General features: G+C 37.9%; 1 protein-coding gene across 2 annotated transcripts in view; it reads right to left on the reverse strand.

Annotated features, from left to right (window-relative positions):
* Positions 1-16869, reverse strand: part of EMB1135 (RING/FYVE/PHD zinc finger superfamily protein) — a 418560-nt gene that overhangs the window by 284664 nt on the left and 117027 nt on the right. For both annotated transcript variants that reach the window (XR_016247843.1, XM_089378057.1), the window contains exons 12-18: positions 14511-14639; positions 14244-14387; positions 13878-13977; positions 13539-13667; positions 12335-12405; positions 12052-12224; positions 11888-11981 (exon numbers count right to left, since the gene is read on the reverse strand). Coding sequence is in view for 1 of the 2 variants with exons in the window: in XM_089378057.1 (XP_089234183.1) it covers positions 11888-11981; positions 12052-12224; positions 12335-12405; positions 13539-13667; positions 13878-13977; positions 14244-14387; positions 14511-14639 (840 nt within the window). In the remaining variant the exon portion in view is untranslated. The remainder of the gene's footprint in view (positions 1-11887; positions 11982-12051; positions 12225-12334; positions 12406-13538; positions 13668-13877; positions 13978-14243; positions 14388-14510; positions 14640-16869) is intronic.

Genomic DNA, 16869 nt, shown 5'->3' on the forward strand with positions numbered 1-16869 from the left:
ATCTCCTAAAAAGATATGAAGACTTTAATGAAAGTCTGAAAAAGATGAAGACACTTGACAATGGACATCTTTGGGAGATGTGTCAACATGTATGCAAGATGTTGATACCTACAAGAAGATGTCATGATAAAGAACCATCTCGAAAGGTACAATTTGATTTAATGTTATGTTTTGATTTCTTGAATAATATCTAGATGAGTTCATGGAGGGCTACTGGCACAAGAGTTGTAAGTACAAGTACAACTAGCATTCATGTGGTGGATGGAAACTCCTAAAAGAAACATGATGAGGAAGAAGTAGCCATATGACGAAGGTTCCAGATATGTATCAAGAAGGCCACTTTCCATGAAGAAAGGAATGACATAACGAACCAAGAAACAAAGTGATGGATGGCTAATGCCCTACAAGGAAGAAGCTCAACTAAATTTCATGACATCAAGGAGAGAAGTTGATCAAGTAGCGGAAGGACCCACAAAGAAGAAGTTGTTGGTATATAGAAGAGTCCCTAGCTAAGAGGGAGCTCTGATAGGTCCCTGATCAAGACAGAGTTTGAATTAAATCACCCCTAATTACAAAGGAGTGACAATTGTGTTTTTCTATTTCACGTGTCATGCACTAGACCAACACTAACAGCCGCAAATCTAGATGAAGGCCATGAATGGAAATGTAGACACGTGAAAGACACGTCATTCTTGTCTTCACCTAGGAAGAAAGAATGGAGGATTAGGTTATCATCTGGCATCTGATGCTCTTTGAGGATGTGTAGGGCATCCAAGACAAGGGTAGGCAAGAGGACCGATATTCTTTGAGTGTTGGGAACCCATGATAAGAATAGTCCTAGAAGGTCATACTTGGTGAACACACTGGTGTGTATGAACCTTGAGAGACAATGATGACGGTATCTATAGTCATTGGTCTCGCTAACATTGTGCTCTGATCTTATAAGAGATAGAGTTGTCAGTCAAGGCCTTGCTGTGGAAACAATGTTGGTTACTATGATGCTAGAATAGATGGATTGCCAATCCGATTTCTCTTACGTGAATTCCTCATATTGAAAATGACCAAAAACCTTGAAATGACTAATGAATACCTCCCTAGTTAAGAGGGAGTGTTGAAGAAAGTGTAACTAGGTTCGGTCTTCATATTGACTAAGTAATTATGTAATGAAAAGACAAAGATGATAAAATGTATTTTTGTAAAGCTTGCCTCATGGGTTTCATGAGCAAGAAGTTTTTATAGGTCAAAGACTTCTTCTTGATGTCTTTAGGGATTCGTCATCTAGTCATAAATATATTTTAGAGTCATATGAAGTATTGTTACACTTGAAAAGAACAATCTATTGAAGTAATTGTATGCTCCAAGACCTTGTCGAGAAGCTCCATAAGAAGTCGGCTCAAGTATGATTGAATATGCCCCTTGATGAAGTCGACCTACCCACAAAAGACTAGTCAGCCTAAAAGAGGGAGAGAGTCTGTATATAAAGGAGGAACTGTGTCTTCATTTGGAAAAATAAATTTGGTCAAGCTCTAAGATCAAGTGTGAGAAGAAGTCAACGTTTTGGTGCATTAGGAAGAGGCACTTCTGCAAACACCAAAGAAAAATATAGTGCAGTAATAAGCTCATTCTGGTTTGGGTCTATACTGAACTCGTATCTCTGAGATAAGCCGAAGTTCACTTCAGCAAAAAGAACAATAAAGGATCGAAGTTCACTTTAGGAAAAGAACAGTAAAGGGTTTGCTATCTAGAGTTGAACGGAAGTACAAAAAGAAGGACCATACAGCAAGAAGTAAGGGACTGCAAGGCGTGTAAATGAGACACAATATCAGCCTCGGTCTTGATCTCAAATATTCCTAGAAGAGGCTGAAAAATATACAGAGTATGAAGAAAGGTTTCCACAGTAAGGAGGAGAGTTTGACATAGTGCATCAAGTGGGTACAGAGAAGGATCAAAAGGAATCTAAGGTTGAAAAGAAGCTTATTGTGAAGGGCTATTAGACTAGGGACCAAGTTTCCCTAGTCCTCGTGCAAACCAGTGCAAAAAGAAAGATCAACATAAGGTTACTAAAAGGAGTAATGACAAGGTCTTGGAAGCATACTGAATTTAAGGGTCCGATGTTTGGAATTCGTCAATCAAGGCTTAAATAAGAGAAATTTACATAAGGGTTTTCCTCTCTAGGTGGGAGAGGTTTTCCCTGGCTAAGAGCCAACATCTTGTGTTCTTGTCTCTTGTGTTTTTGGTAATTGTTTGATGAAGTAAGGAAAACACACACTCATAATAAGAAGAAGATCAAGCTAAGATAAATTGTAAAAGCACTTCACAAATTGTTATCAAGCCTAGAAGAATCCTACTAATACTAATTTTCCTAGATTCTTCAATATAGTAGGATTCTTCTAGACTTGAAAACTATTTGTGAAGCACTTTTACAATTTATCTTTTAGCTTGACCTTCTTCTCTTATTATTATTGTGTGTATTTACTTCACCAAACTGCTACCTAAACCCAAGAAACAAGAACACAAGATATTGGCTCTCTGCCAGGGAAAAACCTCTCTCTCTTAGAGAGGAAAACCCTTTCGTAAATTTCTCTTATTGAAGCTTCTATTGATCAATGCCAAACCCTAGACCCTTGACAAGAATATCCTCCAAACACAAGTCAAGCCCTTCCTCCTTCCTGCACTTCGTTTCCCGCACTTTGCTCTTCTTTTAACTGTTGATAGTCCTTGGTATACTAGCACTAGAAGAGACTCCAATCTTTGATCCTTAGTGAGATCCTTCATTAATTAGGATACCTTCCTTCTCTTGACCCAACCAAGCTTCTTCTTGATGTGTAGTTGCAGACTTGATATGACAGCATTGCAACCCTAGTTTCGTGCACGTGTGGGAGGTTTCCCTTATGCTTTTGGCTCCTTTCTCCTTCACTTGACAGACCCTCTCCTTCGCTTGAGTAGGAGGCCTTATAGGCCTAAGTTACTAGCCCAAACAATGACATATATATGACTGTGATCTTGTTGTTGTGGTGACCGCAGACTGTCCTCCTTTTCTCGCACGTGTGATTGTATTTCTTCCTTAGAACAACCCTCTAAACTTTGGTTTAGGTCTCTCCTTCTTCGTAGCACTAGAGGCTCCTTAAACTTGACTTCCTTCACCCTTTTCTCCGCTATCTTCTTTGTTGATTTCAAAGGTACATTGCTTGTCATTCGAGGAGTGGACAACCTCTATATATAGAGGTTTGTCCCTCCTTTAGGCCGACTTGAGGACAGTATGCCGACTTCATTTTTCTTCTTCATTTTTGCTCCTTGGCATTGCATGGAGAGGATTTGTCTTTGCTTGGAGGGATATTCTTTGACTCTTATACAAATATATACATGGTGTAACATGCCCTTAAGGGTCTTCAACATTTTCTTTTGACTTTTTGACTCACCTATAGCACTTTGACATGTGCTAGACCTATTTCAATGAGCAAAAAACTCATTCATAAATAAAATAAATATATATATATATATATATATATATCTTTTCTTGAATAAATACAAATATCAAAAGTACATTTATGAAGACCGAACCTAGTTAAACTTTCTTCAACATCCCGAACAAGTTGGTTCCCAACTTGTTTTCCTCCACCCCATTTCGATAAGGACTAGCCCCCATAGCCTGTTGTTAGGAGACATCTAGAACAGAGTGGGCAAGGATCAGAGTGGCAGTCCCTAACCTGAGCAGTTGTCACGGTGTCTGTACAATCTTAGCGACAACATTTTTGGTTTCATTGTCGAGGACCATCTTATTGCACCTTTGGTTTTGACGACACTCTCATTAATCTTCATAATCTTCTAATTTATTTCAAAATTCATTAGTTTGTCAAGTGAGACAACACTTTTTGGCACCCTTCTTGCATCATTCTTCATCTTCTCATCACCTTACCTTTTGTTCTCTCACTAATCTTCTCATCTTGTTCATTCACACCATTAGCACCTAGACATTTAGGTTGGTTTCTTGTTTGGGTGATGACTCCATTTTTTCATCCATTCACAATAATGTACTCTAGAAGAAATCCTGGTAGCTTGGTTAACCCTGCTCCTAACCCTGAAAAGTTTCCAAGGGCCCGATTAAACAAATTACATTCTAGAGATCATTTAAATTTTCTCAGTCTGGGAGCTCTCCTTGATCTCCATTTGCTTTTCATCAACCATCCTATAAATCAAGACATCTTGGGTGACTTCTACAGGCCTTACAACTTCACCAAGATTCTTGAGCTTGCAAAAGGTAAAGGTTATACTCGGAGAGGTAACGATCAGAGCCAAAATAGACAAGTTCCATCCAAAAGGTGTAAGTCGAGGTTAAAGGTAGATTGAGCAGCATGGATTAATAACATTAAGATGTCAGTTCCAGTGTTAGAATTGCTGAAGATTGCATCACAAAGAGCTTCATTCTTTAAATCCTTAGGCATCGCTCAAAAGGAAAGATTTGATACTCAGCCTAAAGATGAAGAAATCAAGTTAAAGGGCTTAAATTGTTATATGACTAATGAAGACCATCAGCTTTCCTACCTGAAATTGGACATAAATGATAGTTTGCTCCATAATTGTATGCTCGACTCTGGTGCATCTACAAATATTATGACTAAGAAAGTTATGGAGCAATTACACTGAGGAATCTCTAGACTTTATCATAACATTTGCTCAATAAATTTTGAAAAAGTTGAAGTTTTTGGTGTCATTAAAGATCTACAAATCACATTAGTTGATTACCCATGCAGGATCATCACCATGGACATAGCAGTAATTGATGTGCCAGATGTGTGGGGAATGCTTCTTTCTAGGAAGTTTGCAGCCGATCTTGGTGGTTATATTCAAATGGATCTATCTTACGCCACTATTCCAGCAGCAGCAGGAGGCATGGTCAGATTATACAAAGAACTGGAGGGAAGGTATCATGTGGATGTTCCAAAGAGATTGGAAAATGGTGAAGAAGTCATGCCACAAGGTCATCCATCGCATTTCGAGTCAAAATTGTCACTTTCTTCATTCCACCGCCCATCCCCTCCTCAGAGCAAAAAGAGAAACAGATTTTAGTTTGACAGAGATATCAAACATAGTGATGAGCAGTTACACCGACCGAAGAGCGTGAAATTTCAACAAGGGACATCTGAAAAGCGACCTATTGATCTACCAATTAGTCAATAGATGCCCGGAATTGATCCACATCGATGACCACTGATGCCATAGGGCATTGTTTTGTATAGTATCTCTAACCCTACTCCATTTTATTTCATGTCATTATATAGTTTTATTTCACGCATTTATATTATGTCTTTTATGTTTCAGTTTCTTACAGTAGAAGTTTCTATTCCAGCAAAATTTATTATGTATACATGATGATTTCGATTTTAAATGGTTATCTATTTGATGGACTTTGTTTTCTTGGACAAAGGGTTCTGGGATTCTCGCGTTACTTATTGGAAGCAACGTGTCCCCATATGGAGCAAGATGTTGCACATTTTTTGTCAAAGTCCTAAGGAAGCGGATGTACCAATTTTTTCAACAAGCTCAGATCATTTATCAGTAGCGTCTGTAAACTTATTTTGCAAGTTATGTAGTGTAAATGATGCTAGTAGGATCGTGAATATATGTAACAACCTAGGTAAGCCTATTATTTTGGCAAGAGTTTCATCCTAGGAGCTTTTTCGTCTCACTGATTCATTTTTGCTTCCAAACACTGATGGTTGGCAGAGTTTTTCCCTCCAACCTCACCCCAAAGCTAAGGTGGAATTCTTTGTCAAAGCCTTAGGTGAGTTCTACCGTTCTAGTCGAGTCTTATGTAAAAGTGATTTGGGAATAATTTAAGCTAGTTGGCTAAATTATTTTATGACAAATCACCTGGTCTACTAGAACATATTGTGTTGCAAATTGGGTATATAATTTGACAGTCTAGGTTGAACAGGTATTTCCCCTTTGAGGGTTGAATTGTCAAAAATCTTATGTAAAAAATATTTTAATGCATGGTCCCTCATACTTGGACACCATGGTTAAAATATTAGAGGGTGGAAAAAATAATTGTCCCTCAAGTGTCGATTAATTAAATTTTCTAACAAAATTAAAATTAAAATCCTAAGCCAGACATTTAATTAATTAGAGTCAAAATTAAATTCATAGAGAAATTAAATTCTCCAAGTGGAGAAATTCGTGGGTCTTAAAAGAATTAATATTTGCACATCCTCCACCAAGGGAATATTGGATATTTCAAGAAAAACTGGACCCTTGGAAAAACTGGACCTTGGTGTTTAAGTCAAAGTCAACTTTTTTAGGAAATTAGCCCAAAATAATTAATTTTTAGCTAAAAGAAATGGAATTAAATGATAAATTCGAAATTTCCTCAAAAATAAAAATTCAACGACTAAAATTAAAAGATGATCAAGTATTTTTTTACAGCCGAGATTATTTTGAAAAGGATCAAGCAAACTAGTCATTATTTTTCCACTTAGAGGATTTATCTATAAATTAGAGAGTCATTTGAATCTCTAGCCATTTGATTTCTGGCTAAGAAATTGCTACTGAAGCATTGGTGTAACACTATTGTACCGCTAGGAACTTTTATTTCTATGATAATAAAGACTTTCGGGTGCAATTCAAGGTGTTCCATGTTCATTTATTTGTGGTGTGTACTGACTACAGGCTTTCCTATGCTGTGCTGGTAAATGATAAGATCTGTTTTTTTCATGATGGAGATAAAATCATTCTATTGATAGTTTTGGGCTAATCTTAGATGGTTTGATTTGCCATATAATTAATGGATTCTCTTAAGATAAATACATAGTGTTTGCAGATACTTCAGTCCTTGGTCTCCAAGTTCACAAACTGTGGGCAGGAAGCAATTTTGCTTGGATTCTGAATATTTATGTGGTGGATTTAATCTTCGTTAAGGCTATAGTGTGCATTGGGTTTCTAAAGTATATTTTAGCCATTTATCAAGGAAAATATCGATAAAAAAAAAATTATTTTAAGGACAATATTTTAAAATTTATTTCTCAAAAAAAAAAAATTTAAAACCCTTCTATATTTGTAAAATAATTTTGGAAATTAATTTGTAAATTAGTTTTGTTAATTGGGGTTTTGGTATTTTATTTCCATTTTTGCAAGTGAAGTCAAGAGAAAAAGTTGAAGTCGAGTTCGATCTAGGGCCTTGAGGGTAAGATCTAGTCCCTAGAAATTTTTGTAGGGCCTGCCATTAAAAACTTTGCATCAAAATTCAAATATGAAAGGAGAAATTTTTTCTGAAGCTGGGGTTTTGAGTTTCAACCTTTTCGGACCCAGATCCACCCTCTCCAATGCCAGCGTCCTCTTCCTCTTGCCCTGCGTCAGCCTATTTTGCCCCTACATCTGAGTTTTAGGCCTCTCTGAGACTAGTCGTGAGGCCTAGAGGCCTCCGCGTCCTCTTATTCCCCCTACGCCTTGGTTTTAGGGGCTTATAGCCCTAGCCGTGAGGCTTAGCGCCTTCAGGCCCCCTCCTCCCCACGGATTCCCTAAGACCGTAGCCCTAGAGGGCTTGCGACTGCCCTTCGAGACTCCCTTTAGGGTGTCACAGGCCTTAACGGCCTAAAAACCCTAGGTTGCATCCACCTAAGCGCCTCTCGGCCCTCCCTTTAGCCAAGCGGCAGCCCTCTAGGGCTTGTCGTCACCTCCTTAGGCCCCCTCCTTGAGCCGCTAGGCCTCCAAGGCCTTTTCCAGCCTTCCTTGACCCTCTTCCTAGCTCCTCCTAGCCCTAGTTTGCCCTAAATCCATCTCTGAATTTTCTGGATTGAATACTTGGTGGTTTTGTAGGTTTTTGGCCTCAAAATCTATTTTTCAGGTGGCAAGCTCATCCTAAAGTTTCAGCAAGTTTGGACCAAGGGATCTAAAAGGCCTTTCGCCTAGGGTTTGCTCTCTAAACCCTAGTTTTTCACTGTTTTGCTACTGTTGTAAATTTTATCTTATAACAGTGATATAAGTGCCCTAAAATCATACTAAGTTGGTCAAAATAACTCAAAAATTGCAAAATTTAATTTTCTCAAAATGTAGCTACTTGGGCATCAAGGATCCAGCCTAGATCTAAAATTTTGCTTGCTGGAATTTTCTGCGTAAATCATTGAATCAGATCTAAGATTATCTTAATAATTCACCTAAAAACGCTCAAAATCTAAAATTTTCAGTTTTGGCAAATTTTTCCTAGTTTTATTCTTGAAGTGGCACTTGTTGTAGCATCGTTAAATCACTGATTTGTTGATTTGTTTATCGTTGTAATAAGTTATTTCAGATCTTATATGTCACTGAATACTGCATCCTAAAGTGGGCTACATTCGTAAATTTACATTGGCTATGCTTGGTCAATTTCATAGTCTAAAGTTATTTTCTTATTGTTGTCATAAGACTAGTAAGTGCTAGAATTTCTTAAGTGTTATTGTTGATTTGGATTTTTAAGATCTAATATTTCTTGTCTTGTTTTAAGTTACAAGAATTTCTGAATTTTACACTTAAAGCACTCATACACTTAAGCTCTTAATTTCTGATCTTGTTGATAGTATAAGTTGCTTTGGCATTTGAAATCTAATTGGCATTGTGATAAGAACATTTTGAATATTTTTTATTGATCATTGGCTAATTGATAAAGTGGGTAATTTGTTGAAGTATCTGGTGGATTCATTTCTTATTAGCACTTGTATCCTTAAGCACTTGTCTTGTTTTAAGATTGTCTTCTAATTTTCATTAAGTATTCTTTCCATTAAAAGGCTAATCATAACTTAAGTACTTAAACACTTAAGCAATCTTAACTCAAGTGACTTCACTCATAATCATTGCATAAGCATTTTAGTCTTAGCATTGCACTTAATAACTTACCTCCAAGCATAAGCTTGGTTGATAGACTCCTAGGACAACCCTCTCTCATCTAGCTTGAGGGATTCTTCCCTTCTTAATGGTTAACACAGTGACCTTGCAATCGTCAAAGCCACAGTGTCTGCAGCGCAATAGGCACTGGGTGGTTCGAACAAAGAGGGAGGTATCGTTAATCAGGCCATTGTCTGCTTCCCGTTGGCTTCTATCTCACAACCTACTCTAAACACTGTTTTTCAACACAATTAAGGGAAAGGTTCAACTTAGACTAGGCATTTAATCTAAAATTAACCAACATCCTTGCATCACACCTAGTTCTTAGGAGTTGCATCTTCATATAGGTTAGTTCATCATATTAGCGGTAGTTGTCCATCTGGTTACTTGGCTATAATTTCTAATAAGCAAGAAGTTTTGACTCCATCAAGCACTGGTCTTAACATTAAATCTAATCAAATTCTTAATCTTGCTAAATTCTACCAAGTAGCTAGGCCACTCAACTGTGTCTCCCGAACAAATTGGCTCCCAACTTGTTTTCCTCCACCTCATTTCCATAGGGACTACGCCCGATAGCCTATTGTTGGCAGACAACTAGAACAGAGTGGGCAAGGATCAGTGATAGCCCCTGCCCTGAGCAGTTGTTACAGTGCCTGTACAATCTAAGCGACAACACGGCCCATGTAAATATACACAAATCATGATTATGGAGCATTGGTGTTACAACGCAGGCCCTTACCTTACTATAGCACATTCCCAAGTCTTGGCTCGTAGTCGTTCCTCAATTTTCTAAGCTCATGCCAATGCTATAAAGACCAAGGGTTATGACCTTAGCCCCAGCGTTTTTATGTTATGCGCAAGCTCCAATCGACTGGGACACTTCAATCCGCTACTACTTCCACGTTGTTGCCCTTCACGCGTTAGCCTGGCTTGATGTCATCCCTGCTGGTCCAAAGATGTGCACAAGAAATTCATCCAGGAGACAGACTCTCGGCAACGGAGTTTCTCCCGTTAAATGTCGCACTTGAATTCCGTCTAAAGTCAACCCCACGTTTTAAAAGCACGCTACACTGACCTGCGAGCGGAGTCAGCAATCCTCGAGCCCACTTGTCAGTTGTGTCCCCTAATAAATGCACTTTGCATCATCGCGGCATTTGACAAGTTGGCTGGTCTTCCACATTAGCTAGGAGCTAAGTCACCCCAGCGCTTCCCTATGATGAACAATGTTGAAAGTTCCTGACAGACAAAACCCGGGATGTGGAATTTCCCTGACAGTTGTAGCCTTCGAGTTCCATCAGTGATGGACCCGACCTCGATTCTCCCTATGCATGCATAACCTTTGCCACATAATTGCCATTTTGTCATCTTGCATCCAATGCGCAAACTCCACTTCATCCCGACTTCCTCCACATCATCCGGGCTCTACATTAGCTCGATGCCTAATCAGCCCGGTTGCGCATCTCATGCACTCCTCTTCTATCTTCTAAGAAAGAACCTTTGACCCGACGTCGTCAAATCACAACTTCTTCTTGACAGAAGTCAAGTTTTGTTTCCCGGCACCCATCAATTGACATACTCCCATCAGCCTTAAAAAGACTAAGTCTTCCACTCTCTCCCTTCATTATACTCTCGACCACTGCTGCACTGCTCCCACACAGGAATCTTCCACTGTGCTCCTCTCTTTGGCTCCTTTAGGCCCTTTATAGCCTCCACACCCCCTTTGCGCTACCTTGATTCTACACGAAATTGTTCTCTTTAAGGAATGATCTCCAAATCACTCTCCCTCCTGAGCTTTGCTACAATCGTTCTTTAACCTTTGTCTCTGCTCACAATCCCTCCTAAGCTTTGCCACAATCGTTCTTTAACCTTTATCTCTATGCACAATCCCTCCTGAACCTTACTACATCCAGTAAGTCCTACAATGCCCTCGCCTCTTACAAACACAGGGTGTATTCTCATAAATATAACATAAATTCTCAATTCCAACAATGTGCAAGGATGTAATATCAATCCTCTATCACTCAAATATAGGAATTCTTCTATTTAAATTAGATTTTGTACAAAAGTTACAGAAGGCCCTCCTATGCCTTGATTTACGTGAAATTGGCCCTTCTTGCCTCGTAGCCATACTCAGCCTCAGTCTCTCCTATTCTCCTCTCTTTGATGGATGCTCTCGAATGCCTTTTGGCTTACAAAATATACAGAAGGATCCTGAACTAGAATTAGTTCAGATCCACAATTCACTCAACTAATAAAGCTATCTTTAGATCCTCTAGATCCACGAAATCCTCTCAAGGAATCTGACTGACTCTAAAATCTCTCTAACTCACTCAACCTCCCGAGACTTCTTCTTATAAGAAGATCTCATTCCACACCAATTACATTAATATTACAATCTTTATAGAATTCCTAAAAACATAGAAAATTACAAATAATTGACAATTAGGGAACCACTCCCATAGTAAATTAATGACCCCTAGGTCTTGTCAAATGTATTTGCCTTGGCGCTTGGATGCTCCTGCATTAGAATCATTCTAAGAGCGCAAGGAAATGTTCTAGAGGCATGGAGAATCATTCTAAGAGCACAAGGAACTGTTCGGGGGCATGGAGAATTGTTCTGGGAGAGCAGGAAAACATTCTGAAAGCATGCTCCCATCTGAAGCAAGCTTTGGGAGCAGGAGAATGAAGGTTACTCAAGACTAAACACTTAACTGAACAATGTGAGAGCTTCTGCAACCCATATAAAAAGGTCGGACACCCATCGGTAGTGCACATTAATTCAAATTTAAAATGCCATATAAACACAATTATTGTATATAAGCTTCTCCTGACTAGTACAAAGACATTTCCAGTTCTTATTTTAAAAGTTACGTACAATATATGAATTTATTCTTAAGAATGATGAAGTGAAGATCTGGAAGAGTGTCGAGACTCCAAGGACTGACTCCTGACTAACTTTGCATTTTTTGTTATTAGATTACATACCAAGTCAATACAAGATCAAATCATGTTCTTGTATCAGGTAATGAACTACCTGGTCTATGATGTCATCTAATGGATTGTTAGGAAGATCCAATGCACGTATAGTTTCCAAGATGTGATTTTTCCTTTCTTTTGCTGCTTCGTATCTGCAGGGAAAGCTATTGCTGTGAGCTCAGAACCACAAGCAACTGAAGAAAATGTTAAATTGGTACGAACCTTTTCCATAGTTCTGCAATGTATGCATGATGTGATTTTATATACTCTTCAGTCTGCTTTTTGCACATAGGACATGACCAATCACCCTCAACTAGATCCATTTCTGGAGGAACCAGGCAAGCAGCATGCATTGATTTCCCGCAACTGGAGCACTGAAGCACCGTCTTTGTTGTCTGATTTTATAATTGTACATAAATAAGTTCACTAATACTCTTGAAATGTAACCGCTAGAAGTAAATACAAAATATATGCAAAAAAGCTATACAGCTCTGCTTTAGCGCACATCTTCAATCATGCAGATCTCGCAGATCTGGTACTCCTCGTCAGAATCAGTAGATTCAGGTTCAGATTCAGCTGCAAAAGACAACCATAAGTCATAACAAGCAAATCCCCTGCGTCTCTCATGTAATATAAAGGCAACTGTAAATATCAAACTAGCTGAAAGGAAAAGGACATTTGTGCGCGTTGTTTACAATAACCCAATTTGTACCGCTTGAGAAGAAACAAGATTTAATCATTACATACCAGTGAACTACAATTTGTCTACATTGATTCAGCCAATGTTACAAACACAACCTATAATGCAATAAATCATTTCAACATATATATTTAAAACAATAAAACACAACCAAAAAATATCAATTAAAGTCAATGACTGACCACATACACAATAATTAATATGCATTTAATATTGTAACTAACGTACATACCAAAATGACCGGGAGGTATGACACAATTCACTAGAAGATCTTAGAACTATCGCAAAGAAATTGCTTTAAATTTTGAAGTTAATATGTTCGTGGCATAGGCCTGATGTGCAGCACTGAACACAATTAATTCATCTAAGCAGAGAGTAATTCCAGTTCCAGTGGATATATGATTATTTCTTACAACTACATGCCGATCTTCTCGTGATATGGGAAACCCAGGTCTTAGGATATTGAATTCTGATGATGAAAGATATATAACAGATGTAATTGCCATTATTAACTTGGTAACTTGTATTTAAATCATATTTATATCACAACTGAGCAATCACATTCTTTTTCTAGACTGTAACATCCTCATATAGGTCTTAAAGGTCTCACGAAACTTGCAATGAATTCAATTTACAATTCTGGCTTGAACAGTCCACCTACTCACAACAAAACAAATCCAAAGTGTCAATAATCAGCAAGGAAAATTTTAAGGATGGAAATATATTTTAAACTTTAGAAACCTTGGCGAATCTTACTAGTCCCTAATATGAAAGCAATAAAATATTTAATGTATAAATGTTCAAATTTAAAATGATTGTATATATAGTCTCTTTATAATTTTGGCAATCTTTAAGGTAAAACAAATTTATACTATAAAAATTAGGGGAATAATTTTTAGAAATGATGAAAATTGGCGAATCGTTTTTTTGGAAAAGCATGGAAAATTAGTCCACCTGCAAATATTAGCCCCTAAAATTTTCCCTGATAATCAGGTAACCATAAACTCACTTTCATATTCACCGTCAGTTTCAGCATCACTTGGAGCCTTACATCTTGCAGCCTTCCTCATTCTTCCCTTAAAAGAGATACCTGTAGGTGCTACATGTCGTTTTCTCCCAGATTCCTTAACTCCCTCTTCTGCAGTTACAGAGTATCAAACTGGCATGGTGGCTAAATATAGTTTTTTCCACTAATATTGAAATCAGGTATTACTATGTGTATTGTGGAGAGAAACTAACAGACTGAATCATAGACCTAGTAGCAACATGAAATAAAGATAGTAGTCCCCTCCAGACTAGTTAATTAAGAGAAAATTAATGCCATACAACAAATGATTCATATATTGACCTGGCATTTGGACTGGCTGTTGAGGAAGAGGGTAGTTATCTTCAACTAATTTTAATAGCAGTTCCCGAGGACCCGAAACAAAATCATCAAGCTCAGCACCCTGAGTACAAAGGTTAATCAAACATAGCTTTAATACCCTGATGAACCGTAAAACAGAGTGCTTGACATGAGCCTCTACAGGACAAGTTAACAGAAAACCACAGACCATTCGTATTGGTCAACATACATATTGAAAAACATTACCAGAATTGAAAAATCACATTGAAATTATTCAGTGATCCAAAATAACTGAAATACCATGATACTACATACAGGCACATAGAGCCACTGAAAATACATACAAACAGATTTACCCATTCAACATACATATTTTGTGACTGCTTCCTCAGTCCTAGCTTCCCCTGTACTTTGTAAGCCAATAACAACACACTTGTCCTCCAACAACGCTTGCTTTGCTAGTCTGACAACAGCTGGTACTTTTGCAGACATGCACATATGCCTAAAAAACCGCTGCACATATCAAAGTGGAAAACAAATGTCACTTATAAATGAACCAGTGACTGCACCACTCTAAACCAAAATAGTGGGCAGAATAAACTAGCCAAACCTCTACCATGAACGAATATTCAACACCTGATGGCTTGCCCAATATAGTCTCCACAATTGACTTGAATTAGGTCTTTCCTCAGATAGACTTGCCGTTGCTTTCAATAACTCCACGCGTAACTCTGCCCATAATCTAGCAGCATTTTTATACATCTCCTGCAATTTTGGTATACTTTAATTTTATCAAGTGTCCATGTTAAAAGTTAAATTTTAGTTCAGACAGACCCTTGTGCCCATATATTCCCATGATTGCAAGCAAAGGTAGGACTTATAATTTCTAGGCCACACAAATCACTTACTAAGAGAATCTGGGAACAACATGACAAACCAAAAATAAATAACAATAGAATATGAAGGTCCAAACTTTTTAGTTTTACACAATTTCACTGTAATGAAATTAAAAGTTTATTATAATAATTATAATTTAATTTTAAAATAACGGCCAACCCAGACCAAGGCTTCATGGAAGCAGGAGCACCAATTTTCAGAAGCTTCCAGGTTGGGAGTGTTTTTATATAACATATATTTTTATATATTTTGATGCATATGTATCAACAAAAGCATGTAGAATGATGAATTAGTCATAAAAAGCACAAAAACATGGATTAAACCATATAACATCAATCATCCGGTAGTTATAATTTTCATCAACCATAGGTCCACAAGTTATAACATCATGATTCTCATCATGTTGCGTGTGGAGCTTGATTATCTTCCTGATTCAGAGGTCTTGATTTGGCCACATTTGGATCCCAATCCCTAACGGGGGTTGGGTGTGAGGGGGTTTGCCCCTCGCCCCCTCCGATTATTGTTGCAGGGGGGTCCCCTAGTGGGGGTTCGGGTGCAGCACCCCTGAAAGGAAACTTTTGAGAAAATTGCCTTGTAAAATATTGTAATTTTGTACTCAATCTAGACCCTTCATTAGCTGGAAGATCTGACAGTGTAAGTTATGTTGATTCAAGGTTTTTTTCCCTAGAAGGCAACCCTCAGTTTGTATGAGGAAATTGTATTTCAGTTGAAAATTATTTTGTATCTATTCCTATCTTTTGCTATCACTTGATCACAAGTTTTCACACATACAATTTTATTTTCATCACATGGCATAATCTTGTAAAGATGCTTTTTACACAACTAAGTGAACTAGTGTAGGTTGATTTACAATGGGAGCATGTACAATTTGTTGTTCCAACCCTTTTCCTTCTCACTAGCTTTGTCGCATATTTTTACAACGATTTGACTGCCAAAGTCTACAAAGGTCTATATACTCTTCCCTCTCTTGTTTTGTACTTGTAATCTCTTATGAGAAAACACACGCTCTTAACCATTAGGCCCACTATAAGCATGTCCAGTGGCAACATGTAAAGCATTTACTCACATAAATGCACCATAAGAAATATAATCTGTCAAAACCACTACTCGCATAATCTGCACCATATGCTCATGCTAGGCTTTTTCCCACGTGATAATGTATATCTCCCAGACATCTTTTGCATTATGATCTTCTTTCGTTTTTTCTTGTGGCCATCATATGTTTTTTTCCTTTTCTTTTAACTACGTCAACCTCCCCAAGGCCAAGTTTCAGGCCCTACCCAAGTATGAGGATGTGTGGTGCCAAATCCCAGAGGACTAATGACCAATTCAACACGAAGAAGGGAGGTGGAATATGGAGCTCATAATGTAAGATGGAAAGTGGTAAGTATGGAATAGGGAGAGATGAGACTACATTATCCCAATCAAGTTCTCCCAAGTAGTACCCCTCCTTTACCCATTGGGTTATTAGCTGAGGTCCTAGTGGACTAGGATGAAAGATTAACCATACCATTCAAGGAGGGGGAACAAAATGACAATCAAAACCCCACTTCCTTCCAGGTTACCCCATGATCTATACCAAATGCCCAAAATACAAACAAGCATAAGCAGCCGATTGTAATAGAATAAAGTACCCTTTGATTGGATGCCAACCTTGCAACGTGCACTCATGCCAAATGGGCGAGGAAACATTTGACTAATGTGTTGAGAAATCTAGGGCATTCAATGTTAACAATTTCTCTGCTTGATAATTGCTTGTGATATGCTTGTTCTTCAGTTACTTATGATCTTTCACTATGTTAGTTTGTTAGTGTGTTCTTTTTCATCAAGACAATTACCAAAATAAAGACAAGTGGTACAAAATATAGGCTTCTCCAGCGAGGGCCGAAACTTCTCACCTCTAGAGAGGAAAATGTTGATTTATGGTAGCATCGGATGGGCTCTAAGTCTCAAATTTTGCAGGGAGGCTTCGGCACATGTATTCCAAAAAACCCAGAAACAGTTTTATTAAAATAATTAATTATTTTTAATGGGACCCTAAGTCTAAACTTAGGAAAATAAAATAATTAATGGGTAT

The sequence above is a fragment of the Pinus tabuliformis genome, chromosome J, assembly GCF_031772625.1.
Source record: "Pinus tabuliformis cultivar Carrire ecotype Pingquan chromosome J, CPIR1, whole genome shotgun sequence".
NCBI lineage: Eukaryota > Viridiplantae > Streptophyta > Pinopsida > Pinales > Pinaceae > Pinus > Pinus tabuliformis.